The sequence below is a fragment of the Rhipicephalus microplus genome, chromosome X, assembly GCF_043290135.1.
Source record: "Rhipicephalus microplus isolate Deutch F79 chromosome X, USDA_Rmic, whole genome shotgun sequence".
NCBI classification, from domain to species: domain Eukaryota; kingdom Metazoa; phylum Arthropoda; class Arachnida; order Ixodida; family Ixodidae; genus Rhipicephalus; species Rhipicephalus microplus.
Window position 1 is genome coordinate 222,976,571 of NC_134710.1, and position 14,904 is coordinate 222,991,474.

General features: G+C 45.8%; 1 protein-coding gene across 1 annotated transcript; it reads right to left on the bottom strand.

Moving 5' to 3' along the window:
- Window positions 1-8,909: 8,909 nt before the first annotated feature.
- On the bottom strand, window positions 8,910-14,541 carry LOC142777101 (uncharacterized). The gene is made up of 2 exons (XM_075881393.1): window positions 14,172-14,541; window positions 8,910-9,808 (listed from the first exon to the last, which is right to left on the bottom strand). The coding sequence occupies exon 2, from the start codon at window positions 9,729-9,731 to the stop codon at window positions 9,114-9,116; it is 618 nt and encodes a 205-aa protein (XP_075737508.1). The 5' UTR covers window positions 9,732-9,808; window positions 14,172-14,541; the 3' UTR covers window positions 8,910-9,113.
- Between the last annotated feature and the right edge of the window lie 363 nt (window positions 14,542-14,904).

A 14,904-nucleotide genomic window follows, 5' to 3' on the forward strand; every position in this document is an offset into this window, starting at 1 on the left:
GGTATGTGCCACTATTAACAAGGGAAGAATAACAGGTTTATGTAATGTGTTGGAGCATTGGACGGCCCACTTGTTACGCTATTCGCATTGTTCAACGACTGGTTGTTCTTTCGCTGTTTTTAAAACACTTATAAGTCGCATTAACGTGATTGCTTTCTTGACATCAAGCCTGCCTGAGGCAAATTTGCCAACAAGTCACAAGCACCAGCGTTACTCAGTGGTAGAATACTGGGCTGGAACCCAGCGGACACGGGTTCAAGCCGCAGAGTGTCTTTTGTGGTTACGGACACCGGCGACGGCGGACAACTGGGCGTAACCGAAGTTGTGATCTTATAACAGCTTCAGCTGTAATAGTGCGTTTATAATCCATAGGCTTGGTCCATCCCCCAGATTAGGTATGTGCCAGAGTTAACAGGCCAAAAACAAATAAATAATTGCTGCGTAGCCCCACATCACCACCATTCTCACCCAAAGCGGTGAGGATTTTGAAAAGGCCAATGCTCCAGAAATAGCAAATGTATAGTAAGAACGCTGCATGATACCGAAGTAGGTCCTGATGGTATGACAGTGTCGGTAATAAAAAAAACAGTACATAAAATTTACCCCCTTGGCCTACTCAAAATTGTTAATGAATGAATGAAAAAAACTTTATTTCAGTCCTTCAGGACGCGCTTAGCGCGTAGCGGGCGTCTCCCACGTAGGGACAGACAGGGAGTACCTGGCGGCCGCTTCATGGGCCTGCAGGACAGCCCATTGCTGGTCGGCTAGAAGTGAGCTCCTGAGGGACCTCTCCCACTTGCTTGAGGTAGAGTTGGGAGGAGTTGTTCTACACTCCCAGAGCATGTGTGCGAATGTCGCTGTGTGTCCACATGATGGGCATGTGTCGTTGGGGTATGCATCGGGATAATAAACGTGAAGTGTGGCAAGGTTCGGGTACGTGTGTGTCTGTAATAGGCGTAGGGTTAATGCCTGCGGTCGGTTAAGGTTCGAATGTGGGGGTGGAAAAAGGCGGCGTTCCGTATAAAAGTGCTTTGTAATTTCATCGTACGTAATTGGTGCATCCCGATTGGTATCTAACCCAGCAAGATGAGGTTGCCCTGTGGCAGTGCGGTCGGTAAGTGCGCGTGCTGCATCATGGGCGATCTTGTTGAGGTTGGATAGGGCACCCGGCACCTGGCCGAGATGGGCGGGGAACCAGATGACAGTGTGGTGCTTCAGGGCACTCGGGTCTGCATTGCGCAGGATACGTAACGCCTGGTCGGAGATGACTCCGCGTTCGAAGGCTTTGATGGCCGGCCTGGAGCCGCTGTAGATGAATTCCCGTTTGCTGTCGAGCATAGCTATAGCTATAGCTACTTGCTCCGCTACTTCGGGGTTTCGGGTGAGGATTGTGGTTGAGTTAAGAGTCTGCTGCGCTGATGATAGCGCGACCGCGGCGAATGCTTGGTTGTTGCGATAGGCAGCGGCGTCCACGAACGAGACGTTGTCTGCTTCCCTGTCTATGCGCTTGAGAATGGCGGTCGCCCGCGCAAGGCGCCTGCCTCTGTTGTATTCGGGGTGTACATTTCGTGGTATGGGAGCAATCGTGATAAGGTCGCGGATTTCACGGGGAATTATAGTCAACTCTGGGGGGTCCCTGGCCCTCGAGGAGAAGAAGCCAAGCTCGCGCAGAATATGGCGGCCCGCCTTGGTGGTAGTGAGTCGGGTCAATTGCACGCGTTCCGGAGCTTCGGCAATCTCTTCTAGCGTGTTATGTACGCCAAGCTCGAGGAGTTTGTACGTTAGAGTGGTGATAGGGAGGCCAAGGGCTCGTTTGACCACCTGCGAATTGTTAATCACTGAATTAAAAATTCTTGGGTCCCGTCTGATTGGAGGGTTGCGAAAGTGATTTCATTATTTAAAACTCAAGGCGCTGGGTTTACCTTAGATAATATCAGGCCTATAGCGCTCACATCAAATCTGGTAAAAATCGTCGAAAGAATGAAACAATTTTGCATAGCAGTGCAGATCGCTGGATGTCAGTAAAAATGAGAATGAGTCCATGTCAAACTGTATGCAGGCGTGGTTGCTCCATTTGGTGTTCAAGCGTCGATCTCGAAAGCCGAATTTAGCTTGCCCGATATCAGAAACAATATTCCACTTTATTAATTTTAGATATTCCGATATCCCAGGAGAGCATGTGAGACTGATAGATTCGCTTCAGAACTTAAGAGTGCCACAATGCTTTGTGCCATAAGTCAATGCTTTCTTAAACGGTGGAGAATTTTATTGCTCATAACCTGGTGTCGATTTTTTAAAATATGGGCAAACAAGAGGTCTCCCGCAAGGGTCAGTATCATCGCCTTGTCATTTAATGTGCTTCTATATATTTACTATTCCCATACAGCAGGATGTTAAGGTTAGTATGTATGCTGATGACATCGCATTTTTTGCTACGTCAGCAGACATCCACAAACTTTATCGAATTCTGCAGACATATATGAATAGCCTGGAAACCTTTCTGAAAGGTATTCACTTATCACTCAATATTTGAAAAAATCACGATCGTAGTGGTCGCACAGAATGTCCCAATGCAAATTTCATTACCGTACTGAAAAAACGTCATACCTCAGGTCGAGTCAGTTACGTATTTACGGATAACCTACCCCGAAAAACTTCACTAGAGCCTCCATATAGGAAACATGGCACGCGGAGTAGGGACCCTGCCTAGGTTCAGTAATAAACGGGGTGGTTGGCGCCGAAATTGTGCTCGACGTGATCAATTGCATGTAGTACATTGAACTGAAATTATAGTGCGGCAGCGTCTTGTTGATCACCGCACCACCACAGCAGGACGACCAGGATTATGAGTATTTCTTGGGAACCGTAAGTGCCGACGACTTCGCCGAGTGACAGCAAGCCGACCAGGAACTGAGGGAGTTAGTGGAATACCTCGAGGGCCGGACCAGTGTCATGCCAAATGTTTTCAGGCGAGGACTGGCGTCACATTTCTTGATGAACAACGTCCTCATAAATAAGAACTTCTTTCAGCCCGAGTCAGCTACCTTATCGCTGTACCTTAGGCAATGCGACGAGAAATTATGCAGGCCATGCACGACGACCCGACGGCTGGCCACCTTTGTTTTTTCCTGCACACTCGCGAGAATACAAAAGAAATACTACTGGCCCCGGCTTGTAGCCGACGTCACTTTTTACGTGAGGACATGCCAGGACGGCCAGCAACGCAAGACACCGCCGACTAAGCCAACATGACTTCTGCTGCCCGTCGAACTACCTCGCCGACCGTTCCAGCAAATCTGTATGGACTTACTTAGGCCGTTCCAAATGTCGGTTGTCGAAAACAAATAGACAGTCGTTGCTACCGTCTAATTAACCAGCTATGCCGAGACAAAAGCCCTGCCAAAAGGTAGTGCATCTGAGGTAGCCAAATTCTTCGTCGAAAACATCGTCCTGTGTCACGGCGCCCCGGAGGTTTTCATCACCGGGAGAGGTATGACATTTACTGCCGAGATAACCCAAGCGATTTGGGCACACAGCCAGACAAGCCACTGCCGGACGACAGCGTATCACCCACAAACCTACGGCCTCACGAAGCGGCTAAACAAGACAATCACCGACATGCTGGCCATTTACGTCGATGTAGAACAGAAGACATGGGACGCCATCCTTCCGTACGTGACCTTCGTATACAACACAGCGGTGCAGGAGATGACGCAGATGTCGCCATACAAGTTGGTCTACGGAAGGAACCCGTCCACAACGCTCGATGCCATGCATGCTTCCCAACGTCGCGGGCGAAGAAAACCTAGACGTGACTGTCCATCTTCAGCGCGCAGAATAAGCACGACAGCGCGCCCACCTACGCATCAAGGACCAACAGATGATTGACAGCTGCCATTACAATCTTTGACGACACTTCGCGGAATACCAACCTGGTGACCGTGTTTGGGCGTGGGTGCTGATGCGCCACGTAGACTGCGAGAAAAACTTCTTCGGTGGTGCTTCGGACCGTACAGGGTAGGTCGACGTTTCGGCCTACTACACTACCAAATTGTCCCCGACGGCATTACGAACTCTCAACGGTGCCGTGCATGACCAGAAGTCGTTTGATGGTGATTATTATTATTATTATTATTATTATTATTATTATTATTATTATTATTATTATTATTATTATTATTATTATTATTATTATTATTACTATTACTATTATTATTATTATTATTATTAGGACGGTGATGGTGATGATGATCCTGGTTACTCTGGTGCAGACCCACAAAAGGCGTTCGGCCAAGAACCGGGCGGCAGGATCTTTAAGTAAAAGGTTTATGGTATTATACAAACACCAAGTAATTTTGGACTGAAAAAAATTATATAGAAAGAAAAGCCAAAAATCGAAGGAGTATATCTGAGCAGGGATCGATGCAGGCTATCAGATGCGATTTGAGACAGAGGTGATGAAGGGTCAAAAACAAATATATATATATATATATATATATATATATATATACGGAAGCAAAAAGGCACGACTAACGAGGAAACACTTTTATTAATCACATACGTTTCGGCTGGTGGGCCAGCCTTCGTCACACTGACGAAGGCTGGCCCACCAGCCGAAACGTATGTGATTAATAAAAGTGTTTCCTCGTTAGTCGTGCCTTTTTGCTTCCGTTGTTACTACGGAGCCAGTGCGCTTCCTTCCTCGCAACCACGTCTATATATATATATATATATATATATATATATATATATATATATATATATATATATATATATATATATATATATATATATATATATATATACATATATATATATATATATATATATATATATATATATATATATATATATATATATAGTAACGGGGTTTATTTGTAGAGCAGAACGCAGAAGGCGAAGCAGTCAGCAGCAGCGTCCAGCCAAGCACAGTAAGCACGCACGAGCTTATGCTGATGGTGATGCCCCTGAGGCGCCGAGAAATGCCGTTGAGGCCCCTATTCTTCACTACAATCGCCCTTTGCAGAAAAAGGCGCCAACCTGGTGGATTAGGGAGAAGAAACGACTAATGGGTCATAATATGGCTTGAGGCGAGAGACGTGGACAGTGTCGCGGCTGCGGTAGCGTAGGTCTGTGGATGGGATGATGGGCTCCACGATATAGTTCACGAGTGACGTTTGCTCTACAACGCGGTATAGTCCGATGTATTTGGGAAGAAGCTTTGCTGAGCGGCCAGGTGAAGTAGCAGGTACCCGAAGCCATACCAATGAACCAGGTGGAAAGTTTGGAGCCGAACAGTCCCCAGGCTGGCGGCGTTGCTGCTGCCTCTGGTCCTCGGTAGAAAAAGAGCGGGCAAGCTGGCGGCATTCTTCAGCACGTCGGGCAGCTTCGGACAGAGTTGTACTTTCGGACTCATCAGGTTTATATGGAAGAATAGTGTCCACTGTATTGGAAGGTTCTCGTACGTAATAAAGAAAGTATAGCGAAAACCCAGTAGTAGCTGTACGGCAGTATTGTACGCGCAGGTGACGAACGGGACAACTTGGTCCCAATTTGAATGATCAGAGGCGACGTACAACGACAGAATAATGCCAACAGTACGGTTGAAGCGCTCTGTCATGCTATTCGCTTGAGGGTGGTACGCTGTACTTTTGCAATGCACGATTCTGCATTCGTTGAGTAATGCCTTCAAGGCAACATAAAGGAAGGCACAGCCTCTGTCACTTGAGAGCTTGTGAGGGGCACCATGACGCAGAAGGAAACGTCGCAACAGAAACGTTCCAACGTCACGGGCAGTGACAGTCGAGAGCGCGACTGTTTCGGCATAGCGTGTCAAATGGTCTATCGCAACAATCATCCGGCGGTTACCAGCTAGAGTTGATGGTAGTGGTCTGTATATGTCAATGCAAACGCGATCAAAAGGTCGACAAGGACAAGGAAGAGGTTGTGACGGGTAGACTTGCCCGGGAGGTAACTTTCGTCGTTGGCTCTGAGCACACGAGCGAATGAATTTCCGCACGTAGTTATACATGCCACGCCAATAAAATCTGAGCAGAAGCCTGGCGTATGACTTGAAGAGGCCTGCGTGGGCGCACTGTGGGTCATCGTGGACAGCTTCGCAGATAGCAGCTCGAAGATGGCGACGTATCGCAAGGAGACACTTGCGAGCGTCGGAAAGGAAGTTGCGTCGATAAAGATAATCCCTTAGGCAAACGTTGCTAGCCTGGCAGTGGAGAGCGCAAGACGGTGAAGGAGTGAGAGGATCAGAAAGAATGCTTATGAGGCCAATGATCCAGGGGTCCTTTCGTTGTTCCACCGTCATGCTGCGGAAGGCAGATGATGCAAGTGCAGGCTCGAAGGAAGAGAGACAAACACCTTCATCCGATACGGGTGAGCGAGAAAGGGCGTCGGTGTCCGTTTGATTACGACCGGATCTATAAATAACGCGGATGTCGTACTCCTGAAGTTTGAGCGCCCAGCGAGCAAGTCGTCCGGAAGAGTCGGTAAGTGTGGATAGCCAAAAAAGAGTGTGGTGGTTAGTGACGACGTCGAATGTGTGACCATACAGGTGTGCACATTTGCTGGTTTGTCATGCCCTTCGGAAATCATACTGTGGCCTTTGATCTTTAGAGTAGACCTGGTTGCCTCATGTCCATTACAATGTCGCAACTGCTGGCGCTATGGCCATAGTATGGGAACTTGCAAATCTTCTTCGCGTTGTCTCTCTTGTGGCGAAGGTCACCCCCCGCACGACTGCTCTGCTCAAGTCCTCAAGTGCTGCCTGTGTGGAGGTACACGTACACAAGGTTGATAACCCTACATGCGCAGCTAGAAACCAAGAGATACAAGTCTTAGAGATAATAAGGAAAAGGCAATGCTCACGCAGAGAGGCTATTTCAGTGATAAAAAAAGAGAACATAGTTATGCTAGCGTAACTCCACTTCACCATGCAATGATTGAGGCCACGATTTTTTCGCAAGTTATCGCAGGGTCGGTCGAGTAAGCTATGGCAAAACTTTTAGAACGTGTCGTAGAGACTGTGCCCTAATGCCTCAATGAGTTATTAGCGTCACAAAAGGGGCTATTGTCACGAGTGGATAGTGTTCGAAGTGTGGGTCACAGCCAAGGAAATGTTCCCTCACAAGTAAACGGTGCTAAGACGATGCCCTCGAAGGAGGGTCCCACTTGCAGCTTGTCTGCAAAGAGTGGTAGCTCTTCAGACTCGCAAATCTACCATGCAGATTTACAGGAATATGCAAGCATGAATGTTGACCAGCGTGCACAGAAACTAAGGGGGCCCCCACTAAAGGTTTCCGATACCAGTACTAGCTCTAAATGAAAGAAAGTTCTGCCTCAGGTCCAGAGTACAGCTAACATTTCGGAAGAGGCTGTAGTCTCTACGGTGCTTTTGTCACTGGAAGATAGATGATTGTGCTGGAGTGGAACTGTCAATCCGTATTTGCTGCTTCTACTCAACGTTTTAATTTCACAAATTTATCCACATGTTATCATATTATAAGAAACTTGGTTATCTCCAGATAAATTATTTGGTCTGCGTAATAACCGATCATTTTGGTTAGATCGTCCATCCAAAGGAGGTGGCTTACTCAATCTTCTGTGTAATACAATCTGCCATAAAGCAAGGCTGTCATTTCAGCTAATGTCTACAGAAAGTGAGACATTAGCAGTAGAACTAACTCTTTCAGGAGGTCTCAAACTTTATCTGGTTAATGCATATTTCCCTTTGGGTGTGAAAAATGCTCAGTCACTAGAATCAGTCCTTCTAAACTGTGGAAAAAAGGTTGTGTTAGCTGGAGCTTTCAACTCTCATCATATATCATGGGGATTTAAAATGAATCAGAATGGAAAACGTCTATAGGACTGGGTGGCATTGAACAATTTCACCTGTCACAAAACTGGATCATTAACATTTTTACGGCGCCAGTCCTGATCGGTGCTAGATATTACGTTTTCGGGTCCAGGACTTTCGGTGTTGTCCTGGGAGACTGTTGACACGGGTTCGATTAGCGACGACATTCCCGTGATATTTTAGATCCACGGGTCACAGTGTAATGCATCGTGTCACGTTCGTTTGTTTATTGATCACAATAAGTTTAAAATGAGTTTGCGGGCAATTTTTACATCTTTTTACATACACGTAGCGCTGGTAATGTTTGTGATATTACTGACTCTGCTCAAAAGAGGTCGCAGTTACAGATACAAGGAAGAAAAGACTCTATAACTAATATTTGGTAGTATGACGACTGTCCGAGAGACTACAAACTCCGGAAAGCAGCGTAGAGGCAACTCATGCATAATCAGTCTCCTAGTAACTGGAACAACTACAAGTTTATTGAAGCGAGTTTCAAGCGTGCTGTCAGAAAAACAAAACATGAATATCACGTTCACCGTTATGAGTTCCTTTCAAAATCAAACAATAAAAGCGCACTCTTCCAGTATCTCAGGTCTATGAAATTATTTCCACGTCCCTTAAATGCAGAATCAATAGTGCATACTACCCAAGAATTACAATACTCACTCGGTACAATAGCCCGGGGTTTGGAGGCTAGATTTTCTACCTGCATTCATTCACCTCTTGTGAGGAAAGACACTCTAGAAAATACTGAAGAAATATCATAGTCGGTCCGCTCGTCAGTTATGCACGTTTGCCAGCGGCAGCACCAGAATTTGATGGTATCACTACGAAGATGCTGAAACTCTTCTTTGATGTTGCTTCGAATGTGTTATTGGATACCGTAAATTATTCTAGAAAACACTCTTGCATTCCTTCTGCGTGGAAGGTATACCTAAAGTGATACCCCTGCCTAAAGATAAAAAAGGGACTTACTCAAGACAACGTTCGACCGGTATCATTAACATCCAAATTTGTGAAATTGATTGAGAGACTATTACATGCTCAGATAACTATATTTGTTACGGTTAATAAATTATAAAGTCCCTGTCAAACTGGTTTTAGAACAGGAATGTCTATTTGGTGTGCTCACGTTTATTTGGAGAGCAGAATCCAGCTAGCACGGCGAAAGAAACGGTATGCAGCATTAGTTAAACTAGATAACTCTAAAGCCTACGAGGGTGTAGAATACCCAATTTTATTAAGAAAAATGAGAGAGATTGGCTCGGAGGTGCTCCATCCTTCGCCACATCAGGGGTCCCTTCAAGCACGTGGCGTCTTCACGACGCGATGGCGTATTGCAGTTGACCGACGTGAACTCGAGTTCTTCCAGATGTGTCAGTTGGTTCACCACTTGCAGAACGTGAGCATTCGCCTCATCTGCTTGGTCCAACGCCAAGCGCACCATCACGCCCTCCACGTTGGGGTTGTATCTCAGAGCGGCCAAAAGAGAAGGTGGTTGCGTCATGCTGCCATTTATCTCTGCTGCCGTCACGCATCTGTGGTCGGACAGAAGGTACTCGGCGTACTGCAGAGCCGCCTCCTTGCACCGTTCGTTCATCGTGCAAGGCATAGGCCACGGGGACGCGCGAGCCCGAACCACGGCCAGACGAAGGTCGCCGGGTCGTCGTTGGTATTCAACCAGCTCCAAAGAAGCGCCGAGAAGCAGTTCCCTCGTACGTCGTAGGTACAGTAGCAACTGGCAGTCCGAGTCTCCTTCCTTGGTGCATGGCATGCATAGGTGAGCAGGGAAGACTCGCGCGTCGCCACGGTCGCAGTGGGCATACGCTGCGCACGGCGCCATCTGCACATAGGTCATGATATGGTGGTCCGTTTGGTGAAAATAAAAAAAAAACTGTTGCTCCGGAGTAGTCGTTGCTTATTCAAATTTATGGCCTGCAGAAGGAATGGAAAATGATAAGAATTAGCCTTGAAACTTTTCTTATGCTACACAGCATACTCAGAATTTTCAGTGGCACCTCCACCCTTATCATCAATCACTGAACTTAAGGACACTAAACGAGGCATTAGTACAGAAAGACGGGCTAGTTTATTTTGCTTCATACTGAAGCCTTAGCACACACTCGAGGCACACACTGAAGCCCACACTCGAGGACACAGGCGAAAGGAACACAAGGACCTCGCTTTTACTCTGCGCTGGTCCTTACAAGTGTTCCTTTCGTCTGTGTGGTCGTGTGTGTGCGCTAAAGCTTCAGTATACAGGCATTAGGTTTGGGAAGGAGGGGAGGGGGGGTTACAGAGCAGTGAAGATGCATTATTGAGCAAATGCTTTAACAAAGCCCAACAATATGGCAGGGTACAGAGCCCACAAGAGAAAACTATTTCACGACCAATTTTCACGTAAAAGACGTGTAGATTACAATATTTAGAAAAACTTGGAAGCACAAGTCATAGTGTTGTACAAAACATATTATTTTTACTATACAACGGCAAAAAAAACGAAAGAAGAGCAAGAAAACAAAAATGCACAAATAAAGTTATTTAACAAAGAGCTTACCTAAATACTTCTTGAATTCACGAATATCAAGGCACAACGTGTTCAATTTCTTTCTGTGATGCACTGTTTTGGTGTTATAGTGACCTTGACATGGCTTCGTATAGTTAGGACTCACACGAATTGGAGCAAATTAAAGTGGAATCTACTGCAAATCGACATGGAAGTCTTGGCGTTTTTCCGTGCACTAATTTCGGTTCCAGAAGCTTCCTTGGCCGTTAGCAATGAAGGAGCACCAATAAATTTTGAAAGGCGAGATATCTTGAGGGATTGCGTGGGCACATAGATATTCAACTGAAGAAGGCTGACACTTTTGCTCGTCAAAAGGCGTATGCACACAAGCATGCACCAATGGGCGCGCTATGCAGAATGACGTCATGAGTCTGACTAGAAGTGACCCCGCCTTCGCAGAACACTGCGGAGTGTATGAGCGGGACAATTTCATTAGTCGAGGAGGGTATCGGTTGCCGCGCATCGCTTAACGGGTCGGGGCCTCCCATGAATTTTCAAATGCGAATACATAAAATATCAGCGCTCAATATAACCAGGAACGTATTTTGAGTCAATGTAAGAGTGCTTGCAGTGTTATGCATTGTTTACCATGGAATGTAATATGCAACATCTTTCTATATCGACTCCAATATGTTTTTATTTTAAACGACCACTTTCACTTCGGGTGTGCGTTTACCGCCATGCTTCTTGCGAGCACGCTGTCTACAGCAGATCTTTTTCAAGGAAAAAAAAACAATCACCTTCTTTGTGGCGTCGCACAAGATGGGCGTTGTTGTCTCGGCAGTGAATTTTCGGGAGAGGGGGGGGGGGCGTGTATACATTTACAGAACCCTTGAGGGAATCGTGACAGAAATTAAGGAATCTTTGTTTAAAAGAGTTGTCAACGTGGTGCTCATGAACACGGGCTTGGGGGCGCTCACGTAGCTAGCTGTGTTTACGTGAAAACCTGCTCTGGAATGCACCAGCCGGCCTCCCTCGTGCCGTCTGAAGCTGAAACTACCACTGGGTCCTATGAAGGCGCTCGAGTAAACGAGTTTCTAGGCATTTTATTGAATGGTTAGCTACTTATTGCAAAAGGTGGTTAGCTACTTATTGCAAAAGGAAGCGAGATGTAATTTTTTGTGTCTAACGAGACGGAATGTACAACGAGAAGAAATGTCCCACCCAGACGGAATGTCTAGCCAAGACGGAATGTCCAACGACACTGAATATCAAACCAAGACCGAAAATTCAAGCAACACGGAATTTCCAACGAGAGTTGATGAACAGCGAGTCTAAATGTCCAGCCGAGACAAAGCGTTCAATCGAGACGGTATGTCAAGCGAGTCTCAAAGTCTAACCGAGACAGAATGCCGAAACGAGTCTCAATGTGCAACCGAGATCGAACATCCAACTGAGATGACATGTCCAAACAAGAGGAATATTCAATGTTGAAGAGAAGAATTGAAATCCGTCAGACAACTAAGATAGTCTTCTGAGAATAAGGATAGCCTACTGCGAGATGACGTTTTTGTCTATCATAATATTGACTGTCTGTGATGTCTGGCATGAAAGTTTTGTCTTGTTATTCATTCACTTAACAGCATTTACCACAATTTTAAATTTTTCAGTTTTTTCTATTTTTACTATCTTCATGGCTGTTGAAAATCGTACGTTATTCCTCATGGCTGTTGAAAATCGTAATCAATTCAATTATTTTCTTCATTTGTGCACCTTGCCGTTCCTCTTTATTTCTGACAGAAACCGACAACTTTTAAAAAAATCACGAGAAATTCCTCTCGCCAATTTGTGTGGTATTTATGAGTATTCAGTTCCTGGGTAGAGTGTTTGCCAGCACCCCCTGTAGCTAAGGTTGCAAGTATGAAACACTCCTTAAGAGAAAAATCATCCAGATATTCTGATCTTTACACGCGTAGTCGCAGCTCACTAGTGAAGTCTTAGATGCTACCAAAGGTACCACTTCCGCGGGGTCGAATCTCTTGCTTTGGAAGTACAAAACAATATTTGTCCGAGGATAGTGGTCTGTATAAACGATAGTTAGAGCTCGAGAACAAAACGACGACACAGAGACAAGAAGGACATGAAGGACACGAACGCTTCGTGTTCTTCTCGTCTCTGTGTCGTCGTTTTGTTCTCGCGCTATAACTATCGTCATGCCATACCAACTAGCCCAAGCTGCCAAACTTCTAGGTCTGTATGAAACTATGTCAGGTGTGTTAAGAATACTCGTGATATCATTTACGCACAACAAAAATGCAGTACCTATACTACACCCCTCAAGTAACTGATACGTTACAAGGCCGCTTTGAATTTGTTAGTATAAACGAATTGAGAACAATTATGAAGGCTGCTTTGCAGTATGAATCAAGCGCATAGCCAAACAATCTTCTTGACACTTCCCAATCTGAGGATTCGGTGATTGCGCGCTTGCGTAAGCTTGGGAAGAAAGAAAATAATGAAATTTAAGGTATATTTACATGTTTACGCCTTCAGATAGCAGGCTTGCAACAATTTTTAGCGCTAAAAATATGTCGCGCGAGCACAAAGCAGAGATAAGAGAGCGAGCTACACTTGAACTGCTGATTTTTCAGTTCCCTAAACCATGTTGAACAAAGTAGAGGTGTAAGAAGGCAGGGTGCACCACAAAGTGCAGCACTTATACGTGAATGTAGCTGGCGCTCATTTCAGAATTGACACGTATCTGTCGTGCGCGACGAATTTGGATGAGGTCGTGGGATCGGATGTTGGTCGCGGCAGCCGCATTTGAATGGAGGTGAAATGCTAGAGGTCCATATACTTAAATTTAGGTGCACATTGACGGAGCCCAGCTGGTCATTGACGGAACCCAGCAGAATCTTCCACCACGACGTCAATCGTAATCATATCATAGTTTTGCGAGGTAAAAACCCCAACAATTCTTATCAGTTACTAAATACGTACGACGTACATAACGAGAAGGATAGGACACAGCGCAAACATGAATGAATCTTTAAATACTTCTGAATTCTTGGCTCTTCGGTGCGAATTACGGTTACCCATGGAAGTGGTAGATTTCAAGGAAGATTCCACAAACAGGGGGGGGGGGGGGAGGGAAGTGCTGGAAATGACGCTTCACTTTTTGTACATATTAAAGACACATTATCCACGGGTTACATTAAAATGGTAGTGTCAGGAATTCGTAGCTTCAAGCAACGACTGCATTTCTCCGAGTTTATGATTGCTGATCTCGGTTTTCTTCAAAAAGTCGCCAGGTTTAGGTTTGCAGGGACAAGCGTAAGTTTTTCTATGTTTCCCTGTGGACCCTGCTTGCCCCTTTATCTCATGTATAGCATTCAGAGCCAAGCGAAAACAGTTTGAAACGAACCCGACACGCTTTGTACGGACGCAGCCTGCTGCGGCATGAATGGCTTTTCGCTAGCCACTGTTGGATCGGTAAGCAGCCTGGGTTTATTCACCTGCGCTTCAGCCAAGACGAGCTCGGCGAATACGGCGGAAGCCTTCGCGGCAGCAATCACCAGCAAAGCTAATGAAGCTATAGGGCACCGATGTTATATCCTCCAGGACTCTCAATAGTACGCCGTTATTTCTCGAAGGTCCGTGTACCAGCGTGTGCTGGTCCTTTCATTCTTCGGTGCAACACCATATCAGGAACATTACGTCATATGGTATGCCAGACATGTAACAGAAACGGGTGACGATAGAACGCACAGTGTAGCTTGAGCTGTTACTCACCGAGTGAATGACTTTCGTTCAGATGCCCGCCTGGTATACCCCAGGCTTTCCGCACTCCTCAGGATATCTTCGAACGCCAGTGTCGACAGCGATGGCGATACTGGCTTGCTTCTTCTTCGTCTTCTTTTCGTTTGCTCACTCACTCGCTTGTCCCCGACCCACTCTCGGCCAGCTGTAAAAGAAGAAAAAGAAGAGCCCTGAAACTGTGGCACAAACGAGGAATGTCGGAACAATTCGGACTTCGTTATTCAATCGAGTAAACGGCCATCCTCTCGTTGGTGGACTGATGAATGTACGCGTGTATACAGAAGACGGAAAGCCGCCTGTAAGAAGCTTCTGCATAATGAATGCCCAACGAATTGGAAAGACTAACAGTTTTTTGCCGGTGTATTCAAACGCACTGTTAAACGTGCAAAAGAAGAATGTGACAGTCGACATTTCGATCATCTTTCAAAATCAAACAATAAGTGTGCTCTGTTTGCGTATCTGCGGTCAAAGAAGGTATTGTCAACACCTGTAACTTTAGAATCTTGTATTTTGACGCCGCAAGAGATGCCAACTCTCTGGAATAGGTAGCTAAAGATTTAGAACGTCGCTTTAGAACAGATCTCTCGACCATTTGCAAGATGCAGGTATCTATGCATAAATTTACAGAAATTTCCGTATCTGAATTGACTGAAACTGCACTTTATTTACGAATGACTGCCCTTGAGAGGATGGAATTACAAATTCT